At 35.2% G+C, this 24,882-nt stretch overlaps 1 protein-coding gene across 7 annotated transcripts; it reads left to right on the top strand.

Moving 5' to 3' along the window:
- Positions 1-507: 507 nt before the first annotated feature.
- On the top strand, positions 508-24,832 carry LOC106058314 (uncharacterized). 7 transcript variants are annotated; one of them, XR_008774905.1, is made up of 8 exons: positions 508-769; positions 3,880-4,338; positions 10,872-10,993; positions 13,944-14,154; positions 18,196-18,354; positions 19,560-19,658; positions 21,224-21,373; positions 22,454-24,807. XR_008774905.1 is itself a non-coding variant. In XM_056011408.1 (8 exons), the coding sequence occupies exons 1-8, from the start codon at positions 727-729 to the stop codon at positions 22,579-22,581; spliced, it is 1,248 nt and encodes a 415-aa protein (XP_055867383.1). In that variant the 5' UTR covers positions 518-726; the 3' UTR covers positions 22,582-24,805. The 7 variants fall into 7 exon arrangements, 4 of the variants coding, with proteins under 4 accessions (XP_055867386.1, XP_055867384.1, XP_055867383.1 ...); XR_008774906.1 differs by having other exon boundaries at positions 511-769; positions 3,880-4,236; positions 22,454-24,806; XR_008774907.1 differs by having other exon boundaries at positions 514-769; positions 3,880-4,160; positions 22,454-24,806.
- The last annotated feature ends 50 nt before the right edge of the window (positions 24,833-24,882 follow it).

Below are 24,882 nucleotides of genomic sequence, written 5' to 3'. Positions count from 1 at the left end.
TGATATTGTACTATTTATACATCAGAAACAATGCTTCTCCTAGTAAATATGTATTTTAATAATATTGATGTTTTTGAAACCTAATAATAATAAAGAATGTAGAATTTCCCTCGGCAACGTAAACCATGTTTAAGCAATATATTCCATCACATTGTAAGGCTTTTGAATGCCTTCGGTTGATTTGAGATCTCTTCTTTTTAACCATTTGTACCAATATTCAATCTTAGTGTCGTACCCTAAGAAAACGTAACAAACACAGAGATACCGAAGTGATTTTAATCGACACATGTATCGCTCAAGTACTTAAACTTGCGCTTCTCATCAAGATGATCCAATCTAGTCGGCTAAGTGACACTTAAAGTTAAGTATGTCGCTCGATACCCTCTCCAAATTTCTTTAATTTTTGTTTGTTTGTTTTACTTAGCCATCAAACCAAGCAAATTTGAAAAAATGTTTGTAAAGACATTGCTCACCCGATGACACATACATGTTTCCGGATAAAGTCGTTTAAATGTCCGCAAATGGAAGCTCTTTTTTTTAAATCAGTAACACACTTAGAAATATACATGTTTTATTTTAAATTTGTATTTAATATATGCCACATTAAAATTAGCAGTCAAACACTTTTGTTTTCTGACATAGATTACATAATTTCAGTTGTTTTTTTTTGTGTGTGTTCTTTTGAGGATTGTTGTATTATTTCTCTGAAGTGTGTTTGATAGAAATATGTTGTCATTTATAATTGCGATTACTTTGACAATTCTTTTAGGTAAGAAGATGAACTGTTTCTTGTGAACATATTAAATTAATAATTTAGTTATTGTTTTAAATTCCAGGAAGGCGCGTGAGTATTTCATTAAACTAGCATTCAACACCGGCTAAGCCCGTTGATTTGATCCCAAGGTAAATGCTGTTTATTTTTATTAGTCAACCCCTCCACCTCTTTTTTTTAACTATCCACTCTCTATGAAACGGAAGACCCTCCCCTTTGTTATGAGTTATACCTGTAGCATCTTCCCACATTCCCACATAGTTTTCTAGAAGAACAACCTACTTTCCCGTTTTATTTCCAATGAAACGGCCCAGATTTCGTCATTTCCTATTTAGTATAAATTTGTGCCTTAAGGTCGCACTAAAATTTATTGAAAAGTTTGACTAACTGTTCAGTAACACGAGGTACTTAAAAGGAATTCAGATATTCAAAAAGCACTAGCGTGACTATCCGCAGCAAACCTTGTAAATTCTAATATCTTTTGTGTTCGTTTGGAACGGCCGCCCTAATATTGTATTCCACCCGCTTCAACTTTTGTGTTCGTTTGGAACGGCCGCCCTAATATTGTATTCCACCCACTTCAACTTTTGTGTTCGTTTGGAACGGCCGCCCTAATATTGTATTCCACCCACTTCAACTTTTGTGTTCGTTTGGAACGGCCGCCCTAATATTCTATTCCACCCACTTCAACTTTTGTGTTCGTTTGGAACGGCCGCCCTAATATTGTATTCCACCCACTTCAACTTTTGTCATCTACTATAACATTCCTCTCTCTTCCACTTCATTGGTTGCGGATATGTTTCTTTGTCATTTCGATGGTCCCAGGCTAGAACCGTGACCTCCGTGACTATGTCGATGGTCCCAGGCTAGAACCGTGACCTCCGTGACTATGTCGATGGTCCCAGGCCAGAACCGTCACCTCCGTGACTATGTCGATGGTCCAAGGCTAGAACCGTGACCTCCGTGACTATGTCGATGATCCCAGGCTAGAACCGTGACCTCCGTGACTATGTCGATGGTCCCAGGCTAGAACCGTGACCTCCGTGACTATGTCGATGATCCCAGGCTAGAACCGTGACCTCCGTGACTATGTCGATGATCCCAGGCTAGAACCGTGACCTCCGTGACAATGTCGATGGTCCCAGGCTAGAACCGTGACCTCCGTGACTATGTCGATGGTCCCAGGCTAGAACCGTGACCTCCGTGACTATGTCGATGATCCCAGGCTAGAACCGTCACCTCCGTGACAATGTCGATGGTCCCAGGCTAGAACCGTGACCGCCATGGGAATGTCGATGGTCCCAAGCTAGAACCGTGACCTCCGTGGCTATGTCGATGGTCCCAGGCTAGAACAGTGACCTCTGTGGCTATGTCGATGGTCCCAGGCTAGAACCCTCCTCACCGTTCTGTCCCACCAGCTTCTTTCTAGTTGCTAGGGCTTGACCTTTTAAATCTTTCATTCTGAAGGAACATGCGAAATAAGTAAAGATTATTATAAATTCAAATATGATCTATTCCTCTATCCAGCCAAACATAATTAGGATACTTGATAATAAGGTAATAATAAAAACCAGCACACCAGAAAAAATGTTCGAAGTACAATTTCTGATTATTCGTCGGCCTGTCAAGTCAATATCAAAATGTTTGATTAATTCTATGTTGCTTTTTTTGGCATTAACATATTTCAAAAAGAGATTAGTTATTCCTGATAAAGAAAAGAGCCTATTTTAAACAAATCTGATACAAAATTGACATTTAAAAAAATATTTGGCATATTTGGAGTGAACTGAAAGTAAAATATTATTGATATTTTAAAAAAAGGGATGTCCAAATTTTGTATCTTATACCCAAAGTAATTGTCCATTGCAAATGACAGAATTAGCGATAAGTCATGAATCAGTCAGAGTCCGTAGGAATATAATTCCGAGCTTTGTTGTTATCGTGTACTCTTACTGACATCAAACAAGGATTTATTATTGAAAAAAAAAAAAAGATTTATAAACAAAGTGATGATTGTCCTATCAAACAGTCTCTTTCCCTTCTTTAAATATCAAGTCAAAGAATTAGTTATTACTAAGCATACTACCGACTTTTAAAAATTGATTTGTGTTTTGTGAGGTAGAATAAATAATTGTGTACAATTTGAACTAGATCTGAGAAAGGGAGTTTGAAGAGAGAGAGAGAGAGAAGGAGAGAGATAAAGAGCGGGTCATTTCATTCCATTATAACAGACACATTTAATTACGGGTTAAAAAGTATGTTCAGGGAATGGGGAGTTTTAAAAATGTGGCCCGTTTTTTTTTTAAAGAGGGGAAGTTATGACCGTAATAAAGCATTTAAACTCTGCTAACAAATCAACTGGAGTAGCCGGTGTGTAATGCTAGCACATATGAATTAAAGTAGTATAAATACATAAATAAATATGTTACTGGGAAAGTTTAAAATCCGGCATTTTATAGAATGCCAAGGCTTTTAGCATATATATAATAGATAGATAGATAGATAGATAGATAGATAGATAGATAGATAGATAGATAGATAGATAGATAGATAGATAGATAGATAGATAGGTGGATAGATAGAAAGATAGATAGAAAGATAGATAGATGGATAGATAGATAGATAGAAAGATAGATAGATAGATGGATGGATAGATAGATAGATAGATAGATAGATAGATAGATAGATAGATAGATAGATAGATAGATAGATAGATAGATAGATAGATAGAGAGATAGAGAGATAGATGGATAGATAGAAAGATAGATACATAGATACATAGATACATAGATACATAGATGGATAGATAGAAAGATAGATGGAAAGATAGATAGATAGATAGATAGATAGATAGATAGATAGATAGATAGATAGATAGATAGATAGATAGATAGATAGATAGATAGATAGATAGATAGATAGATAGATAGATAGATAGATAGATACATACATACATACATACATACATACATACATACATACATACATACATACATACATACATACATACATACATACATACATACATTCATACATACAAACATGCACAGATTACTTGTTTTAGTATTATCTATTGTGTTTTAAAGTTTCATTTTCTATTTCTACAGCTAGTGCACAGCCCAATGACTCTTTAACCTGCTCAACAACAGAGATCGGGAAGACTTCTTCCGTGAATTTGATTTGGAAGCCACCTCAAGACTTAACAAAGGCCTGGTCTCTGAAGATAAATTCAAGCGTTTTTTTACTCTACAATAACAACGGATGGAGGGAAGCTAAAGCGTGTTTCAATGATAAATCATGCGAGTTAAAAAATATGTCAACCAACAAAACTCAAAATGTTACTTTGTCATTCATTGCAGCGGCTACAGGGAAGAAAACTGAAAAGACAGTTGAGTTTGAGAATATAGATATGAAGTTTTATCCCTGTGAACTTCAAATATACAGTAGGCTTTTGAAAATATAATGTAATTGTATGTTTGTGTTTCAAAACCTCAAGTTTAGAATTGTTTTCATGTCTAAAAACGTGTTCTATTCTAGATAAGCCCGTGCTTCGCCACGATTGAGAGGTAACTGTGTTTACTTGGACATCATTCTATTGTTACGTATTTCTGAATCTTCTGGCTAAATGTATTAGTAGGCACACAAATAAAAACACTGCAAAGAACTTGACGACTAAACTTTCAGCTTCATATAACTTTATTGACTATTAACTATAACAATTTGTTACTGTAACATGTAGCGCAGAAGACTGTACAATATCTGTCAGTTTACAGTTAGCTATACTTCGTTGCAATTCATCTCTTCACTTTGTTGCTATTCATCTCTTCTCTACTTGCCTCGAGCCGTATTCCACAGAACAGACCAACGACACACTTCCCAGTGTCGCTCCAGGTCTCCCAAAACTGAACCAAGTCGTACTCAAGTCTACCGAATCAGAGCCGCACATGTCTTACATCGACTGTATCGACTGTAACGGCTCAAGTCCACTGTAGTTCGCTGTATAGACTTTAACGACAGTAGTCGACTTCAGTTAACTCTACCCTAGTTAACTTGCATCGAGTCGTACACATCTCTCTTCTACTGTCTCGCACAGTAGACAACAGTACCGACGACTCACTCACGACTGACTTTCACATTAACTCTCTGGCTTATATAGAGTCCCTAATCGATCCTCCAAAGTTCCACAAACACTGCTAGTATCTTCTGGAATAACACGTGAGGAAACGTCACATCCTGTCTTTGTTTATACATGTAGATTCCAGAAAACATCGGCTGCAGTGTTATCTTGCCGGGGTCACAAGTTGTGACCTCTATCTGTCACTGGACATTGCTAGTACCTTTTCGAATAACATGTAAGGACACGTCACATCCTGTCTCTGTTTATACATGTACATTCCAGAGAACACTCGCTCCTGTGTTATCTCGTCGGGGTCACACGTTAACCTCCTCCTGTCACTGGTCATTTGTAACACTATTTTATGCCGAGGTCGCGGTGGCTGAGTGTTTAATTAAGAGCTTAAGGGGAGGTATCCCTAGAGAAAATTGAGTTTTAGGTCTAGAATATCGATTTTTAACTAATAACATAATTAAGTAGATCAATCATTTTTCTTTATATTACAATCATTTTTATTGCTTAAATCTGTGTCTAAAACATGTTTTTTTTAATGTTTATGTAAGGGCTATGAGACAAAATCTTAATAAAATTTATACTTTAAACTCATTTTTCTCAAAATGTTAGTTTTTGCACATGTCACTTTGCCTTACTAGGAATTTCTCCTAAACTACTTGATAGATTTTGATGAAATTTGAAACACTTCTTAAGGACATCATTAACTTTACTCGTACAATGATTTTTTTTCAATATTTTATATTACTTTTTTTTTAAAAGTATTTTTAATTAATATTTGTCCTGTTTTTTTAGGTCTAAAAAATACTAAAAATTCAAAAATTTGTAAAAAATTTAACATACTTAAATCTTTAATTCTGACGTTGTACCAATTTAGAGGATCCTTTTTTCTTATCTTTTAATTCAATTTCATGTATTTCTGATCAATAGTTTTTACAAAATTCAGAGTTTTAATTTGTATACAATAAACAATATGGCCGCCGTTACCATGGCAACCATCATTCAAAAAAACTTTTTTTTTAGCATTATTTATTTTAGAATATCATTATATATTACCATAACAAATTTCAAAGGCCTAGCTTTAGAAATAACAAAAATAAGATTTTCAGGGATACCTCCCCTTAATTTCCGAACCTGAAATCCTGGGTTCTAATCTCGGTAAAGACTGGTATTTTAAATTTCGGGATTTTTAAGGGCTCCATTGAGTCTATCCAACTTCAATATGTAACTGAATTTAGTTTGGGAAATATAAGGGCGGTTGGTCGTTGCGTTGGCCACTTGGCACCTGCACCTGAACCGTTGGCCAATGAAATAGATGATTATAATATAACAGCCCCTCACTTTTTGGCCCATTAGTTTACATTTGTTTTTTTTTTTGTTTTTTTCGTCTGTTTTTTTTCAGTCGATTGTCTCACTACTCACAAATTTAGACTTTTCACCCTCACTTCTTTGACTACTCACAAATTTAGACTTTTCACCTTCACTTTTTTGACTACTTACTAATTTAGACTTTTCACCCTCACTTCTTTGACTATTCACAAATTTAGACTTTCACTCTCACTACTTTGACTACTCACAAATTTAGACTTTTCACCCTCACAACTTTGACCAAACTGCTGCAGTTCTATAAGGAAAATAACCTTTCCACACTGCCAGCAGAGCAAGGCCCCAATGTCCCGGCATTACACAAATAGTGTTTTTCTGACATCCAATGAAAAACTTCTCCTTTCCCTCCACACCTTCTAGCATTCTACGGTGAAATGACCAGCATTTAAACCTCACACTAAACAAGTAATACACATCTTCCTAGATTTTCCAAATGTCTACTTTGGCTTTTCTAACTATCTTACAATAGATAATAGGTTGCTCCGGTTTTTTTTTTTTTTATTAAAAAAACTAATTATAGTCAAAATGTTTTTTTTTGTTTGTTTTGTTTTAAAACGCTCTTATGATTAATATTAAACTTATGTTGAGATGTAGAATGATTGTTAAAAATCTTTTTCTTTGACATAAACATTTAATTTTGTAAACAAAACTATGGTCCTTTCTTTTAGTTAACAAATCTAAATTATAGCCAAATTATTATTTGAAATCGGTCTTCAGACAAATAATACAATTTACATTCTTACATAAACGTTAAGAAATATAATTATCGATAGTAAGTTATAGGTAGTTTTTAAAATTGATAACATTTTAAAACTATATTTTTTAAATCTCCTTTCTAAATTGTATTAATTTTCATTGTTTTTGCTAAAAGGTCAACAAATCTCATCGACGGTAGGTCATTTATGAGAAACAAACCAACGTCAAATTTATTGTTACTAATTGCCATTCTGATTAAAGTTACATATACTTTAATGTTCTTGTCAAAGGGAGACACATTTGATATTCGAAAATGATTGTTCCGGATTTTTCACGTTATTAAAATCTTATTAAAATCGCGTCTTGACTAATTTTTCCTTTAATTAGTTTGCCTTTAAGTTACTCCTCATTTAAAACTATATATAATTTTCTTCTCAAAAACGTCCAGTAATGCTATTGCTGATAACTTATTGTTCTACGTATTTTACAAGAAGAAAACATTTACAACAAACTAGCCGACGGGCGGCATGGCCGCCGCTATTTTGCAGGGCTGGCTTTAGTCCACTGCAACCTATGCGACCGCAGTGGGCCCCGCACTTTCATAGGAACCACGCTAATTCTAGGTGTATAAATTATTAAATAAAACCATTTTATAACTTAAAACAGATTTCACGTGCCCTCCTGTCAATTGATCAGGAGCTTCTGGAAATCTCCCGAAATTGCAAAATATACGCAAAAGTCCTTAAAATGTACGGAAATATATAGACAAAAGTAGTCATTTTGGGGTGTCATTCAATAAGGAAAACACCAATCGAACGCGCGATAAATGAAAACCGCATTATGCATAAGCCGTAATTGTGTAATCTGGTGAAAGAAGCTTCTCGCACCTTAAACTAATGAAGATTTACTTGAGGTCAACAATTCTCAAAGATAGATTGAAACATTTAGTTATTCATGCTATTGAGCGTGATCTATGTAGGAAACAGAATTATTATGATATGACGTATGACCTAGCTACACGTAAGTCTCGTTAAGTCATTCTGTACGTAGTAAAGAATGAATAAAATGCATAGACGAACTTATTTTCTAATACAAACTCTTAAATTTCAATTATTATCAGCTCCCTACCCAAACTTGGCCCCGCGAATTCCGTTTCGCATATGGCCCCACAATGGTTAAGTCCGGCCATGCTATTTAGTGACGGGTGAATACACATAGTAAATTACTTGTTCTCTTTCCATGACTTGGTCACAATGGTTAAGTCCGGCGCTGCTATTAAGTGTTTGTAAAATGTTTTACATGTTTTGGATGTTGAAGATAGTTTACTTTTTAGTCTAAACCTCCCGCATGACGAAGGGGGCAGGGTTTGACAATCCAGTGCGCAGCCATCCGTAGTGACGTGGGAATATTCATTTGTCCCCCCCCCCTTTTTTTATTTTTTTTTCTGGTGTTACTATCCACAGAAATAAGACAATGATCTTTCCTTTACTTCTTCCTCGTCCAAATTGTTGAACGAAGAAGAGAACTATATATATATAGATGCTTGTTTGAAAAACTACTTTCCTGATTTAGACAAAATGAAAATCATAGCTCGAAATAAAAGTTGTGATCAATATTACGACATATATTATATTGAATTTTCTTGCCAAAAAGTTCAGAACATAGACATATATTATTATACTAGATTGGAACCGGAAATAAATTATTATCCTCAATTGATCGATTCACATGTGTAAATTTTTATGTACGTAAACTCTTTTTTTCAGTCTCTAAGGGGAGTCGCCCCAATCAATCTTTTCTGTCTTAGAAAAGTAATGATCTTTTGTTTTCAAGGTTTAAAAATAATGCAAAATCATTTTTCGGATATTCAGGCAAATATATGAAACAAAGCCATTTCCTGTTTGTTTCCATTGAGATAATGTTTCAAATATCCTAGATAGAAATAATTCATGTCGATTTAAATCATCTTATTTACATTTAAATAGATTGATTACCTCGATCTTTCTAGATCATGTATCTAAAAATTGCAAAATAATAATTATGAGACGAGAGTACTCTTATTTTTGATGCTCAATTACTAAATCTAGATCTAAAAATTAAATTATATGTTACACAGCTTAGTGTTGAAAAAAACAACAACAAAAAAAATTTACTTCTTTTAACTACTTTAAAAAAACAACGCCTTGATCCTACTTTCTAAAAAAAATTCACATTTTTTGTAGTGTTCAAAAATCTGCATGTCCAGTCTAGAGTAGTATAAATAATTCTATGGTTCAAAATAAGAAATCTTGTTACCAATAATTTGGTTGTTTCGGAATTATTATTACATAAAAAATACTAAATGAATTCTTTTAAAAAAAAACCTATTACACATGAATTACACACCAGCTACACCCAATGATTTTATATTGGGTATCTTCTAAAAACAAAGAAAGACAACTATTAACTTATTACTTTTTTTTTCTCTTGAGATTACTTTTCATTTAGTATATGCTGTCTTGTTCAATCCTATGCTGTTATTGATATCTTCCAGCCCAGTCATACGTAACCATATATCAACACTAATCAACAGTAAAGGCCAGCTAGTATGCCCATACACAATTACATCCAGTCACTAAAAAAAAATATACTTTAAATCTCCCTACTTAAAAACATTCAGACACTAATCGACTATACAAATAATTTCTCTGCCTCACAATAAGAAACATAAATTAGTCAATTAAAGATACATACCGAAAGGCATAAATTTTAAGTAGGCCTAATAATAGTATCATATTAACAATACAATCTACTATATCTGTGTAAACTACGAATGACTCACTGATGGATTATGAACTTGCTTTTCGTCACTTCCGCTTCCCTTTAGACGCTGAATAAACAAATAATAATTTAAAAAAAATGATAGGTAAAGTTTTCATTCTAATAAAATTGGGCCGAAATTTTACGCATGTGAAAATAAAGTGTTGTTTTGTAAAGTAGTTATCAGAAGTATTTTTTAAAAATGTAACCTATGTAAAATATCGTAACATATCATAAACATATCTTTGTGGCCCAACCATGCGGGACAACACGAACAATACATGGAAAGATAACTCTTTTATTTCTGTAAGTCGCACTAGAGTTACCCCTACCCCGTCCTCAGAAAAAAAGGGAAGGTGATGGGAAACAAGTCATCGTTCTCTGCATACATTCCCTACTTGACTACATTTAGGTGTGTATTTTTTTTTACACACGTCAATATCTGCTGTCATTAAAATAGTCGCATGTTTTTATTTTTTTATTTTTGTAGCTTTGTTTTGATTTTGCCTCTTCCAATTGCCCTTCGTTTCCTAACCATGGCCACTGCTTCCCTCATATTTCGAGGAGTCAACATGTCTGTCAATGTAGTCAAAATTCCTGCATTACGTAACTGTTTACTTCTTATATTTTCTAGCAGCCGCATATTTCTGGAAAAAATGTCAACGATGAAACTGTTGCTCTCTAATTTCGCAAGATGGCTGTAATCTTTGGGATATCTATGGTGACGCACTGTCCGTTGTTCTTACTCAAGGAAGCAAAGTCATACACTTTGCTCGACAATACGCTGCCTACATGAATACTTCCGCCAAATAGCGGCGTATGGTACGCCGCGGGTCGACTAGAAATAGTAATAACCATTTTAATGTTTAGTCTGACTAATTGAGGTTAGGGTTAGTGTTAGGTCTTAGGGATAGGGATATGGATTTGGATTAGTGCTATAGTTAAATTTAGGTTACCTAGGTAATTAACCATCATAAATAAAAGCACAGTCGCACATTCGTCTCAAAATTATTATTTCGCAGTATTTAAATCCAGAATCTCTATTTATTAAGATTTAGTTAATCAATCTATTTATTTTATTTTATTCTTTAGAAAAAATTGAGAAGCTCATTTGTACTCATGAGGTTTCATTCAATCAGAAATTGACAATAATATGCACATCATACGAAACCTTTCCTGAAGCAATTTGTATCATACTTATCAGAAATACAATGGTAAGATGTTAATGGACATATAATCGTGAGTAATTGAAATGTATTACTATTGATAATTTTCACACTAAAATTTAACCAATTATCTGTCATAATACCCATTGATATAAGACAATCGTTAAATATCTAGGAAAATCATGTGAGCGATCATCTGAATATTAGTATTGTAAAAGAAAAGCGGCACATAACTACTGATTTACAAACAAAAATTACATAAATGCAATGTTGATTATCAAAAAATGCTTATAACTCTGCCGTAATCTGATCAGAACAAGAATGGTAACTTAAAATAAAACTTGTCTTCTAGTCCAAAGATTAATGACAAGTACAACTTATAGAGCAGAACTAAAAGCTGATGAAATATTCCCGGTTTCTTATACAGCGATTATTTTGAATATGTGTAGATTACATTGGAAAAAAGTTTGTTTGCGTCATCAAAACTGTATGTTCATTAACAGACGGTCAAACTAGAGTTTTCCTTTTAAGGCCAATGAAGTAGTAATTTTTTATCTACAATGTGAATATATCGTTGTGCCGGTTTGAAGAAGATAGGAAGAGATTTAATAATAAATATACAAAGTTTAAACGAAGGTGGAAGGCATATTGAATAACATTTGTTGCCAAATTAATACTAAAAATTACTGTTACATGCAAACGGGTTAAAAATTAACTCTAATGTGCTGAAATATGGACTCATCTCTGTCTGTAGTCCCTTCTGGGACTAAGGCCACCAACCAGCTTTCACCAGGCATCTCGGTTCTGGGCGAGTCTCTCCAACTGTCCCCACGTCTTGCCCATCTGCTTGGCATCTGCTTCCAGATCGCGGCGTCATGTATTCCTTGGCCGTCCCCTCTTCCTCTTTCTTTGCGGATCATAAGAATCTTCCTCAGGCAGGTATTGATGAATACCTGGATTTTTTTTCATTGTGGTAATGGTGATTCTCCAGGTCCCTACTCCGTAAAGTAGTATCGGGTTAACCATGGTGTTAAAGAGCCTAATCTTGGTGGTGGTGCTTATTTCCCTAGATCCCCAGGTGTTCTTCATCTGATGAAAAGCTGCTCGAGCTTTACCAATGATGGTTCTGACATCTGCATCTATTCCTTTATGGTGGTCTATAATACTGCCGAGATAGGTGAAGCTTTCCACCTATTCCAGCGACTCAACTTGGACTGTAATTGGTGTATTGTTAGATGCCTTTATCTTGAAAACCTGGCTCTTCCCTCTGTTTATGGTAAGACCCATTCTAGCTGAATTGTCTGCAACAACTTTTTTCTTTTCTTGCATCTGCTGCTGTGCGTGAGAAAGAAGAGCTAAATCATCTGCAAAGTCGAGGTCATCTAGCTGTTTCCACAGTGTCCACTGTATACCGTTCCACTATGACTAGTAGAAACAAGAAAGGAGAGAGTTAACAGCCTTGTCTGACCCCAGTTTGGACTTCAAATGCCTCTGTCAGTTGTCTGCCATGCACTATACTGCAAGTCATCCCCTCGTTTGACTTCTTGATGATATTTGTAATTTTTTCAGACACTCGATAGTGTCTCAAAAGTCTCCAAGGGGTCTGTCTGTCCGTACTGTCAAATGCCTTCTCATTGTCTATAAAACTAACGTAGAGAGGGGAGTTCCATTCCATGAGCTGTTCCAAAATTATGCGTAGAGTCGCTATCTGATCTGTGCATGATCTCTCCTTTCGAAAGCCTGCTTGTTGATCACGGAGATGTGGATCTAAAGCATCTTTTATTCGGTGTAACAGAATGCGGTTAAACGCTTTCCCTGGATTGGACAGTAGTGTTATCCCTCGATAGCTGGAGGATTAACTAAGATCGCTTTTCTTTGAGAGTTTGATGAGGTAGCCCTCCTTCCACTCTGGTGGCACTTCTTCTTTTTTCCATATCTTGCAGAAGAGAGGGTAGAGTAACTTCACACTGGTATCAATGTCTGCCTTTAGTGCTTCAACTGAGATGCTGTCACGTCCTGCAGATTTGCCATTTTTCAATTGCTTGATTGTGCTGCGAATCTCTTCCCTGGTGGGTGCACTGCACTTGATAGGTAGGTCTGTAGCAGCTGACGGTGTCTCTGGTGGGTTTGCAGGAGTAGGTCTGTTAAGAAGCTCCAGGAAATGCTCGATCCATCTCTTCTTTTGTCCTTCTTTACCTGTTATCACGTCACAACTCTTGTCCTTATATGAAATATTGTCACATATTATTTAACGGGTTATTACTATTCTTCTCATATTAATTTTTACATACGTTTGATATACATAACAACTTTTTGTTTTCGCCTCAACACAGGAAAATCTCAAAATTTGACTATTATTCATAAAATTTATTTTATCTAAATATGAGAGAGATACTAAATTAGATGACATTGGTAGTTGCGGCATCTGTGCAGTATCGTAGTTTGTCATTTAATTCTTTGTAATAAAAACATACTCCTAACTTTATGTATTTATTTGAAGAGGACGTATCTATGCACAGCACACAATTTAAAAAAAAAAGTTTGTATGTATGTAACAACTAAACAGAAACATTGAAAGTGAAATAAAAATAATATATTGTTTTAACCAAACGATAGTTCTACAAATAGTATTATAGCTTTTATATAGCGCTACTTTCATGCTTATAGCATGCCCAGAGCGCTTTGGTCCAATCTCATTTGTAGACCAGTGGGGGGAGGGGGTATCTAGGTATTGGTTTTCCGTGCTCCTCTTAGGCGCTCAGTAAACACAACTCTGCCCGAGTCGGGCGTCGAACCTCGAGCCCCCTTCTGGTAGCCAAGCCAAGCGCACTTAGCTTCCCACACGATACAAGCTTTTCTTTACTGAGCCGCTAAAATATAAATACTTATTAAAATGTATATCCTACTGAGTACTCATCTTTCAATAACTGTGTTTTAGTAGTGTGTCTTATTATTAAATAAGAATTCTATATCATGAAGGGTTTCTGCTCTGTTTCAGAATGAAACGATCAATGCTTCCGGTTTCAACAACTATACCGAAATTGAAAATAGTTCAGGATACTATACAACGCATTGTCTGTTCACTGTTTCTGTATCAACTTGGAGTTCTGGACAGTATCGAGTTGGTCTGAGTATATTTCCAAATGTCACTAATCAAATTGACTCTGACTCGCCACTTGGTATACAAATCTTGTATAATTTTTTTCTAGGTAAGATTACACACAGTAAAAAAAAAAAAACAACAACAAAGATTTACTGCTGCAGGGGTAAACGACTTGTTTGTTATTTTTGTTTGTTTTGTAGCTGATGAAGGCCTCGTGGCTCAAACGTCCTTTGTTTTACTTGGTCCAGCAGGGTTACATATATGCATGTTTTTTTGTATTTTCTACACACAGCAAAGTTCCTGTTTCAGGCCTTGCAATCTAAATGGCAGATGATGTAAAGGTCATCATTTTCTGTGTGACATATGATGTAAAGGTCATCATTTTCTGTGTGGCTCGATGTTAACGAGAGTGTCATGTGGAGCAATTTTCTCCAACTAATGTCAGGTACACATTAGAGCTGGCTGGACTCAGAAGCGCCGTAAGGATCTCGAAAAAATCCTAGTCTTAACAAGGATTCGCACCAAGGAACTCCGGTTCGGAACCCAAGCGCTTTATCATTCGGCCACCTTACAAAACGTAAATTAATGTAAACAATCTATATTTTTAACATAAAAAAGCAATATAGTATTTAATCTAGTCATGTGAAGAACAATTGGGGATGACCGTTCTAAGCTGTGAAAATTTTGGTAAAAAGATTTCCATTGACACAAAAGTAAATCTAAATTTACCACCGGCGGACAAAGGTTTTGCCTGCGCTGGTTGTAGTAAAATATTTAGGTCATAGCTGGTTCTGCGTAGCTGCATTCCTGATTAATCTTCGGACTCGAAGGGAAGCCCTATTATCATTAACAATAATAAACTGCCAAGGATATTGTTATAGAACATAGCGATTTTTCTTTAAAGACATTTCAACGTCGCTAAATCTATACAGTTTTTAACATCGCTCATGTGAAGGTTAGAGTTGGTGTGTACTTCTAATCACGTTAGAATTACATGGTTAATTAATATTTGATTTTCACACTTGCTGACGTTCAGAATACAAATAAAGAAAGATCCCGCTGTATCACTCATGGATTATCAAGAATAGTGAGTCCAAGACAGTAAAATGCGCTGCGGTCTAGCAAGCACATCTAGATAACGGGTCTAAATAAATAAATAAATTATAGCTTTTATAATAGCGCCACTTTCATACTTATAGCATGCTCAGAGAGCTATGGTCCAACCTCATTTGTGGACCAGTGGGGGTGGGGGGAGGGAGAAGAGGGGTATCTGGGAGAAGGTTTTTCGTGCTGACTTTAGTAAACACAACTCATCTATAGTTGGATGTCGAACTTAAAGCGTTCAAGCGTACTTTATTACAGCTATTAATTTTTTTTATTTACTAATGAATGATAGATTAAAAAAATGGAACTTTTTAAACACTCCCCAACTTCACAGAAAGTAATCTTAGTTTAATGTTGGTTAAGCAATTGTATAAATCTAATCAGAGCTTGTTCCATGTTAAGTTAATGATAGGCCTATAGATCCAAATTTAGAAGAATACGCATTGAAGATAATAATTGTCTTGGACAAATTTTAATATTAGACCATTATACTTTAGAAAATTAGAATGTTTAAATCTAAAATGTTCTCAGTGCGACCAATTAGCCGGCGGTATATTGAATAAATAGGGACATCAACTGTGAAATTCCTAGGTAACATTTTAGAGACTTTTTCGACTACCATGTCCAGTTTTGTGTTTTCGACTACCATGTCCAGTTTTGTGTTTTCGACTACCATGTCCAGTTTTGTGTTTTCGACTACCATGTCCAGTTTTGTGTTTTCGACTACCATGTCCAGTTTTGTGTTTTCGACTACCATGTCCAGTTTTGTGTTTTCGACTACCATGTCCAGTTTTGTGTTTTCGACTACCATGTCCAGTTTTGTGTTTTCGACTACCATGTCCAGTTTTGTGTTTTCGACATTTTTTGTAAACAGAACAATTAATATAAATTGTTTCACTTAAACTCGAAATCGAAGGATTTATTGCCTATGACTGCACTAGCTAACGAGCAAGTGCTTATGAAAATAGAAAATTGTATTGTTGTCTTTTGTTTGTTTCAAATTTTTATTTCGACGTTCTATTTCCCTTCACGAAGATTATTTCCCATTAGCTAGTGTTGTCCATATATAAAACAAAATACATTAATTATGACTAATTGATAAAAAAAATTGGACAATTTTTGTATTCATATTTTGAGAGGGACATTATATAATTGTGCAAAGTTTCAACCATAGACATAAATAAATATAGACTGGAAGTAGGAAGTTATTTTTATTTGGGGAAAGTCATATATGTTTTATGTACTATATCTATGTGAAACAAAAATGGCCGCAATTGAGCTATAAATTCTAGGACTAACATTTCAGCCAATATATAATTATGATCTTTAGTTTTGAAAAGTACAAAACTGCCATATTCCCAATATTTTGCCTTTGTTTCATAATCATAGACATAGGCAAATATATATAGGTTTGTGATGTGGATCTATGTTTGTTGACATGGCTTCTTTATTAATGTATGGCTGTCGTCTTATCGATTCAAATTGTTAAAATTAGTTTTTAGTCAAAAAGTAAAAAAAAAAAATGAGCAGAACGTGCTCTAATGTTCGTAGTACGATAGGCCAAGAATAAATTCTAAAGGTTGAAAAAAAATTGAATATTATACACAGTAACTTTCAGTTTCAGTTAAGTCAGAATAATTCAGTATCACTGTGACTGTGACTAATTTAATATTGATAGATCTAAATCTAATAAATATGACTAATATTTCTAATAACTAGGTCTAATACTTTTCATACTTTTTACTACTAACTATTAAACTAGTCAGTCTATCATCTATGCATGCAGACTATAGACTAGATCTAGTATAATTATAGATTATAGATCTAGTGACAATCTAGTCCTAGACTATTTATATACTAACTATAGACTAGACTATACAGATTACAATTATAGTTTATAGTATAGTGTGATGTCATAGGCAAAATTCAAGTTAACGCATATATCTATTAATGGATTTTTTTCAGCAGAAGACCCAAATAACCTAAAATGAAAACATTTTATAACAAAAGATAATCAGAATGCTCGCCTGAAATAGATTTGGTAGGCACTATTAGAGATATAATAATACAGAAGGGGTTCTATCAATCATATAGGTTAGCGCTGAAAAAACAACAACCTATAAATACTTTAAATTTTACACTGCTCATAACTAAAATTATATAAGTTTTATAATTACATTCTTCGCATTTAAAATGATCTCTTAAAAAAAAACACAATTATAAGCTTGTCTTACATCAAAAATGTGTTAATGTTAATTTGTATTCTTTGATGAGAAAGTAATTTCTCCACAGATTTTGCCATTGATCAACGGAATATGAGTTCACACCTTCATATTATATGATAATTTGTTTTTCAATTGAGATTTAATTCATGCTACACGCAACAAAAGCTATATAAACTCTCAAACATACGGAGGCGCAGTGGCTGAATGGTAAAGCGCTAAGCTTCTGAACAGGAGGATTCCAGATTTGAATCCTTGCAAAGACTGGGATTTTTAGCTTCGGGATCCTTGTGGCGCCTCTAATTCCACCCAGCTCTAATGGGTACCTGACAATAGTTAGTAAAAAGTCAAGACAGTTGTCGTTATGCTGGCCACATCATCGCAATGGTAAATTGTCTAAAAGGGGAACACTTTGTTTTACATACCGCCACCTCTTCCCCTGCACATGTCCAGGGACATCCCTTAGAATACGAAATTAAAAATCTCAGTTTTCATCGAGATTCGATCCAGGAACATCTCGGTTCGAAAGACAAGCACTTTACCACTTGACAACAAAAATGTGAATAGGTTTAAGTGATTTTTTAGATTACCATGGGAAAATAATTATATCTTTTTAAAATAATTTAATAAATATTTATAATTTGACTAAATGTACTGTTTCCGCATTAAATACTATTTACAAACAAAACATTTCAACACTTAAACTAAACTAAAAACTATATGATAGATCATAGACGTGCGTGAATAATGTGCATAATAACCAATATTAATAACTGTGAGCGATATATAAAAATATTGAAAATAATTCTACAATCACGCAGGTAATAAAAGTGTTTCTGACTGCTCAGATGTAGAATATCAAAACAATGTCTCCTGTCAATGCCAAAGTGACAACTCCACTGTCAAATTTGAGCTCAGTTGGAACTCAAGTCAGGTTTCCAACAAAGAGTTGAGAAACAAAGTGTGTACTTCAAATTTAAGTAAGAAGCTCTTCTTATCTTATCTATTTTATTTTTAAGATGATTACGTCCTTTGCGTCATGCATCTAGTCATGGATTTCAACCAATGACCTAAATTTATTTGTCATAACATAGCAAGTTCACTGAATTCTGTTTTGATGCTGTAACAATGATATTATCCATTTTCATCTTATCTTAGCTTATAAATTACAGACGTTCTTTAAAACTGTCTAAAGGTCATCGGCTCCTGATTTATTCTCAAGATAGACTCCCGAAGTGTTTCCCATGTTTGAGCATACATGTAAGACAGGAGAGGTTTGAATTCAGAGTCTTCCTACTATTAGCCACTCCTGTCCAAAGCTTAGCTTATGCACCAGTTACTCGCCTTTGGAAACTTTTGAACTGGTCTCAATAAGTGAAAAAAAAGTATAGTAAAGTTTCCCTTTCAGACCTAACGACCTAAGGGGCAGATGATGTTAAGGTCATCTGTTTATATGGCCAACGGTTAACTAGCAGGGTGCCATGTGGCCAGCACAACGACCAACCACCTTTACTTTCCCCAACTAAAATAAGGTACCCATTAGAGTTGGATGGACTCAGAGACGCCCTAAAAATCCAGAAATTCAAAATCCCAGCTTTCCCGAGATTCGAACCCAGGACCTCAGGTTCAGAAGCCGAGCGCTTAACCACTCAGCCACCTCGCCCCCTCTCAATAAGTGAGCTACACGTGAAAGCCAGTAGTTGGACTTGTTGTCCGGGCGAGCTCCTCTGCCTTAACGTCCAGTTGGAAATGATCGTAAAGGAGAAAAGAATATCCAATCTCCTTTGGAAATGCCTGGGTGGTGGCGCGAAAGCGTTCCCCTTGCACTATATGGGGTTGTTAAAGACCTCCCATGACCGTGTCGATAGCCAATGGTCATGTTATTCCTCAACATACCGTTTCAATGCGGCCAGTCCCTCGGAGTAAACCTGGCGACTTAGACGAAGATTGCATTGTAGTCTTGTGCTTAGACCTTCCACCTTGAGTCAAGAGTGTCCAAACCACTGGAAATAACAATGTGGACAGTGTGTGCACCCGATTCAATTTTCGCCAGACAGAACTTTATGGTCTAGAAACTGTGTTTATATTCATGTTTGTATTTTATGATTCAACCTTCACTAGACATAACCTCTTGGTCTAGAAACTGTGTTTATATTTAGGTTTGTATTTTATTTTTCTGCTCTAGACAGTATTGATGGAAGTCCAACCTTTCCACTGATTCTCATTGTATGTTCCGTTTTGGCGTCAATAACAATAATGCTCTTCATAGTGCTCTTATATCAAAGTGAGTTCACAATAAACTAAATCAAACAAGAGAGTCGTTTACAATTTGTAAATACATACATTATACATTTCTTATATCTTTATCTCATGGGCGTAGCCAGGAGGGGGGGATTTTTCTCTCCCCCCCCCCCCCTTCCCCCTCCTCTTCGCGAAAAAAAATATTTTTTTTTGTATGTATGTATGTATGTGTGTGTACATAATCTTTATTAAATTCTGACCCTTCATTCTTTTGGTAGACGCTTATTGTGCCCTAGAATAGGTTCTTCCTGGAGTTAGTGGAAAAATTGTCTGGGGTAGCGCTGTGAGCTCCCCAAGCTCGAGGCTAAGCCCCGCGCCAAGCACTATTTCTGGTATTGAAATCCAAGAAAATGCATATTCTGAGGTATCTAGAGTGCATTTTCCTGCTATTAAAATGTATTATTTCAAAAACCTAATGTGCTATTCTTACTGACTTAGACCCTCACGCGCATTTGTCGTCAAGCTGTTTCCACAAAAATCTGTCACTGGTAATGTCTGAAGCCTCTTCTCACCTGCTCTGATCCATGAATGTGTGGCGCCAAATTGTACTAGGATGTCATCGCAACTCTTATTATATGTAATTCCTTTTGTCGGAGAACATGTCCCGCAAACCTCATGTGACGCTCTGTCACAATCTTACTAAAGGATCGACTCACATTTCGTCATAGGATTTCCTTAATTTAGACCCGATCTCTATAACTGACTCCTAAAATCTGTCTTAGCAATTTTTTTTTGAGCCACATTTAGTGTTTTTCAATTTCGGCAGATGACTATTCACTGCACTTTATTAATGGAGCCCCGCCACTTGTACAGCTATGTAAACTCTTTTGAATACGCTCTTTGAATTAGGTGACTGTAGTTTGCTTTATATTTTCTATCGAAAAGGGAAGTTTTATCGTCAAAATCATCTGGAGTTTTTTTTTTTTAATTCAAAACCCCATTTAGCTACGGTCATAGAACTGTAGTTTGCTTTAGAATAACATTGTAGATAGAGGTTTTCCACCTCAAAACGCTTTGTAGAGGGATTTTAAACTCAAAACCATCTGGAGGGGTTTTAAACTTAAAAAAAAATCTGTAGGAGAGGGGTTTAAACTCAAAACCCCCAATTGGCTAGGCTACTCTCAAATAATTTTAGTGTGTAATTTGCTTTTTTTTTATATGAAAAGGTATTTTTTTAGCATCAAACCCCTCTAAAGGGTTGTTTAAACTCAAAACCCATTTTGGCAATGCTCATAGCATTTTGAGTGCGTAATTTATTTTTTTTTACATTTAAGATGTATTTTTTAGCTTCAAACCCCGCTTTCGTAGGATTAAACTCAAAATTCCTTTGACTTCACTCATAGAATTTCGAGTGTATAATTTGCTTTGTTTTTAATATTAAAGAAGTATTTTTTATCTTCAAACACCTAAAATAAACAAAATCAAAGCAAAAAATCAGTCACTAATTCCGAATCCCACAAAGCTCCCCTGCGGGGGATTTCATTTCGGGGGGGGGGGGTGAATCCCAATCCCCCCCCCCGGCTACGCCCATGCTTTATCTGTTCACAGAGTTCAATAGCTGCGCTAGAAAAGAGAGGGATTTGTCTAATCTACAAGGAACTGTGGATTTAAAACGAGAGACTGATACGATGTATCGTCAAAAGCTTGAAATCCCCCTAGGTACAGAGGATCTAAATCAAGATATAGAAACAGTTAAATGTAATGTTTTCATTCAATATTTTATGTGTTTGTTTATATAGAAAAGCTTGAGAGAGACAGGCCCTTGGCTTGTTATAAAGCTTACATCAACTCAGACTGTCTACCTGGTAAAAAGTTTGTACACGTTATTTCTCCGACACACAATTTTGGATCAAACTGAAATTTCGCGCAATTATTTCTTTTACCAGACAAACACAAGAACCAATTTTTAAAAAGTTAACCAATTAGATTTTTAACTGTTGGTAATTTTTTTTTTTTTTTTTTTGTATCTCGAACAAGGGAAAGAAATTGACTTGAATGAAGTGGTGGTCTTGATCTATTAAAAATGTCATTGCATGACTTGTCCAAACTAATTGGTACAATTACACTTCGTACCTATATCCTTTTTTTTGTTTTAAAATATTGTTTAGGTTTTTTACAAAGCTTATATTTCTAATCACAGAAATGTATTCGTGTTGGTCTAGATATATTACAAATTTAATATATATACTTAATATAAGCTTCTTTTTTTTTTCTCTACATTTCGCATGTTTTAGTTTCTGTTTATAATTATGTTAAGAATTTTACAAAATAATATTCAGTATATAGTAAGTTAAGAGAAGTGTCCAATACAGACTTTGCGATCTATTTTACATTCGATTCTATGGTCAGTAGTTCATGTGAGTTTCATGTTGCCAAGACAACGAATAACTGTCTTTTTTTCGCTTAACTAATTCCAGGTACCCATTAGACCTTCAGTAGAGTTAGTTGGAGTCAAGGACGCTCTAAATATTCTGAAATTCAAAATCCCAGTCTTCCCTCGTTTTAAAGGTGTCTTACAGAATTAGGAAAACAAACTTTTCATTATAATGCCCTGACTTAAACATAATGTGTCCGGGTCTTTAAAACAAAAAAAAAGTTAGACCTCACCTGATAGAGCTCTACGTATTATTACATATCAGCTTGAATGAGTTGTTTCCGCTCTAATCGTCTCTACATCTCGACTTTGATACTCAATAATGTTTGACACATGACTAGATTTATCTACACACAATTTGTTTATAATGCATTACATTTATTATTGCATTCTCCGTCGAACAGGTTTCTCAACTGCGGAAGATGCGGACTTATACTCTGATTTTGGTACAGAATACTACACTCTTGATGACTTGGCTAATTGTGCGCCAGATCAAAGCAATACTAATGAACACGAAGTGATTCAAAACTAGGCTCTTCAGCCTGTCAAGATTATCTTTGTATTGGAGACTTTTATCTGTGGACTTTTAACCAAAAATTGCTAGTACAGAAAATAGAGAGTATTGATGAGCTATAAATAGCTTTCGCTTCTAGCGTATACTATATATTTTTAGTTATTTATGTTGTTAACACTTATCTATGAATACGGCGTATTTGATATAGTTTGGAATAAAACAATTATCATGAAAAATACCATTTATCTTCTTGTTATTAGTTATATTTAAAGGCTAACATTTTTTAAGCTCTATGTGAACAGAAAGTAGTGGACCAAACCTTGACAAAGCTTTTATAGCAAATACATCAATCAAGCCCAATAAGTTTGATATATTCTACTTTCGTTATCGGTTGTTGTTGTTTTTTTCCGGATGTTTAATTACAAACTATTTATTCACATTCAAGTCTCTGGTGTATACTTCAATGTCATATTTGATTGAAGCTGGGGTATGTTTGGTTTCCTTTTGTCAATATGTTTTATTTACTTTTGTCAATATGTTTTATTTACTTTTTTTCAATATGTTTTATTTACTTTTTGCAATATGTTTTATTTACTTTTTTGCAATATGTTTTATTTACTTTTTTCAATATGTTTTTATTTACTTTTGTCAATATGTTTTATTAACTTTTGTCAATATTTTTTTGTTATTTTTAATGCACTAATGTAAGAGAAATTTCCTGAAATAGACTAAAGATTTATTATTTACTAGTTGACAAGCTGCGTAGCATACGCCGCTATTTCCAGGGAGGGCCTTAGGCCGCTGTAACCTATGCGACCGAGGTGGAGCCTCACTTTCATGGGACCCGGGCTAATTCGGAGTGTATAAATTATTAAATTAAACCATTTTATAACTTAAAACAGATTTCCCGCGCCATCCTGTCAATTTACCAGGAGCTCCAGGAAATCTCCCTAAATCGCTAAATATACGAAAAAGTCCTTAAAATGTATGGAAATATGTAGACAAAAATTGTCATTTTGCGGTGTCATTTAATATGGAAAACGCCAATCCTACGCGCGATAAATAAAAACATCATTATGCATTAGCCATAATTATGTAATCTGGTGAAAGAAGCTTCTCGCGCCTCAAACTAATAAAGAATTACTTGAGGTAAACAATTCTCAAAGATAAATTGAGCGTGATCTATGTAGGAAACAGAATTATTATGATATACTGTATGACTTCGCTACACGTAAGGCTCATAAAGTGATTCTGTACATAGTAAAGAATGAATAAAATGCATAGACGAATTTATTTTCTAAAACGAACTCTTAAACTTCCCTTCCCAAACTTGGCCCCACGAAATCCGTTTAGCATAGGGCCCCACAATGGTTAAGCCCGGCGCTGCTATTTAGTGTTTTTAATGTTTTTTTTGTAAAATGTTTCGGATGTTCCTTCAGAATTGAGTTTACTTCCTAGTCCAAACCTCCCGTAGGACGAAGGGGGATGGGAGCGGGCAGGGTTTGCACCCGGGACTACCGATACATCCAAACGGCAGTCCAGCGCGGAAACCTCACGACCAGGCAGCCATCCGAAGTAACGGGTGAATACTACTTGTCCTCTCCCCCCACCCTCTTGTTTTACTCGTGTGGTAACATAAGTCCGCAGAAATAAAAGAGTGATCTTTCCTTTACTTCTTGCTTGCGTGTCCAAACTCTTGATCCATGAAGAGAATTATATATATAGATTATGTTAGAAATGAACTCATTCTGTGGCACTGCCAGAGTCAAATTTCACTAAAGTGAAACAAAATTCATCGTAGTTCCTTTAACAGTTTCCACTGAGGAATTTTCTTGCGATGTGGCAAGTCTGCAACTGTACCGCCCTCTGACAGGTAATGATAATCTTCCTTGGGATGTTAAGGGCCTCCCGGACTTAAAAATATATATGAGGTCGGTAATCATTATCCCCCCCCCCCCCCCGGTTGGTATAACAATGGGGTATATTGTTATTTTTGATAACTTCAATAAACGCTTAATCTCCAAGCCTAGGTTCCCATACTTTTTTGTTACGGCGATGACAAAAATAATAGCGATTAAAAACCACCGTTTTTTCGGTCAAAACAGGCTTATCCAGTACAGCAGATGATTAGTAGAATCGAAAGTCTCTTGTGGCGAGTATTTGTAATAAGGAGGAGTATCCTTACTGATCAAATTAAGTCAATTGTTGGTGTATTAACTTTTTTTTTTTTAATAATTTTTATCATGGGCGTAGCCAGGATTTTTTTCGGGGGGTGGAGGTGAAGGTGTGAATGTTTTCTCCCCTCCCCACCTTAAATAT

The sequence above is a fragment of the Biomphalaria glabrata genome, chromosome 14 (assembly GCF_947242115.1).
Source record: "Biomphalaria glabrata chromosome 14, xgBioGlab47.1, whole genome shotgun sequence".
In the NCBI taxonomy this organism is placed as follows: domain Eukaryota; kingdom Metazoa; phylum Mollusca; class Gastropoda; family Planorbidae; genus Biomphalaria; species Biomphalaria glabrata.
This window is presented reverse-complemented; position numbering and strand designations above follow the sequence as displayed.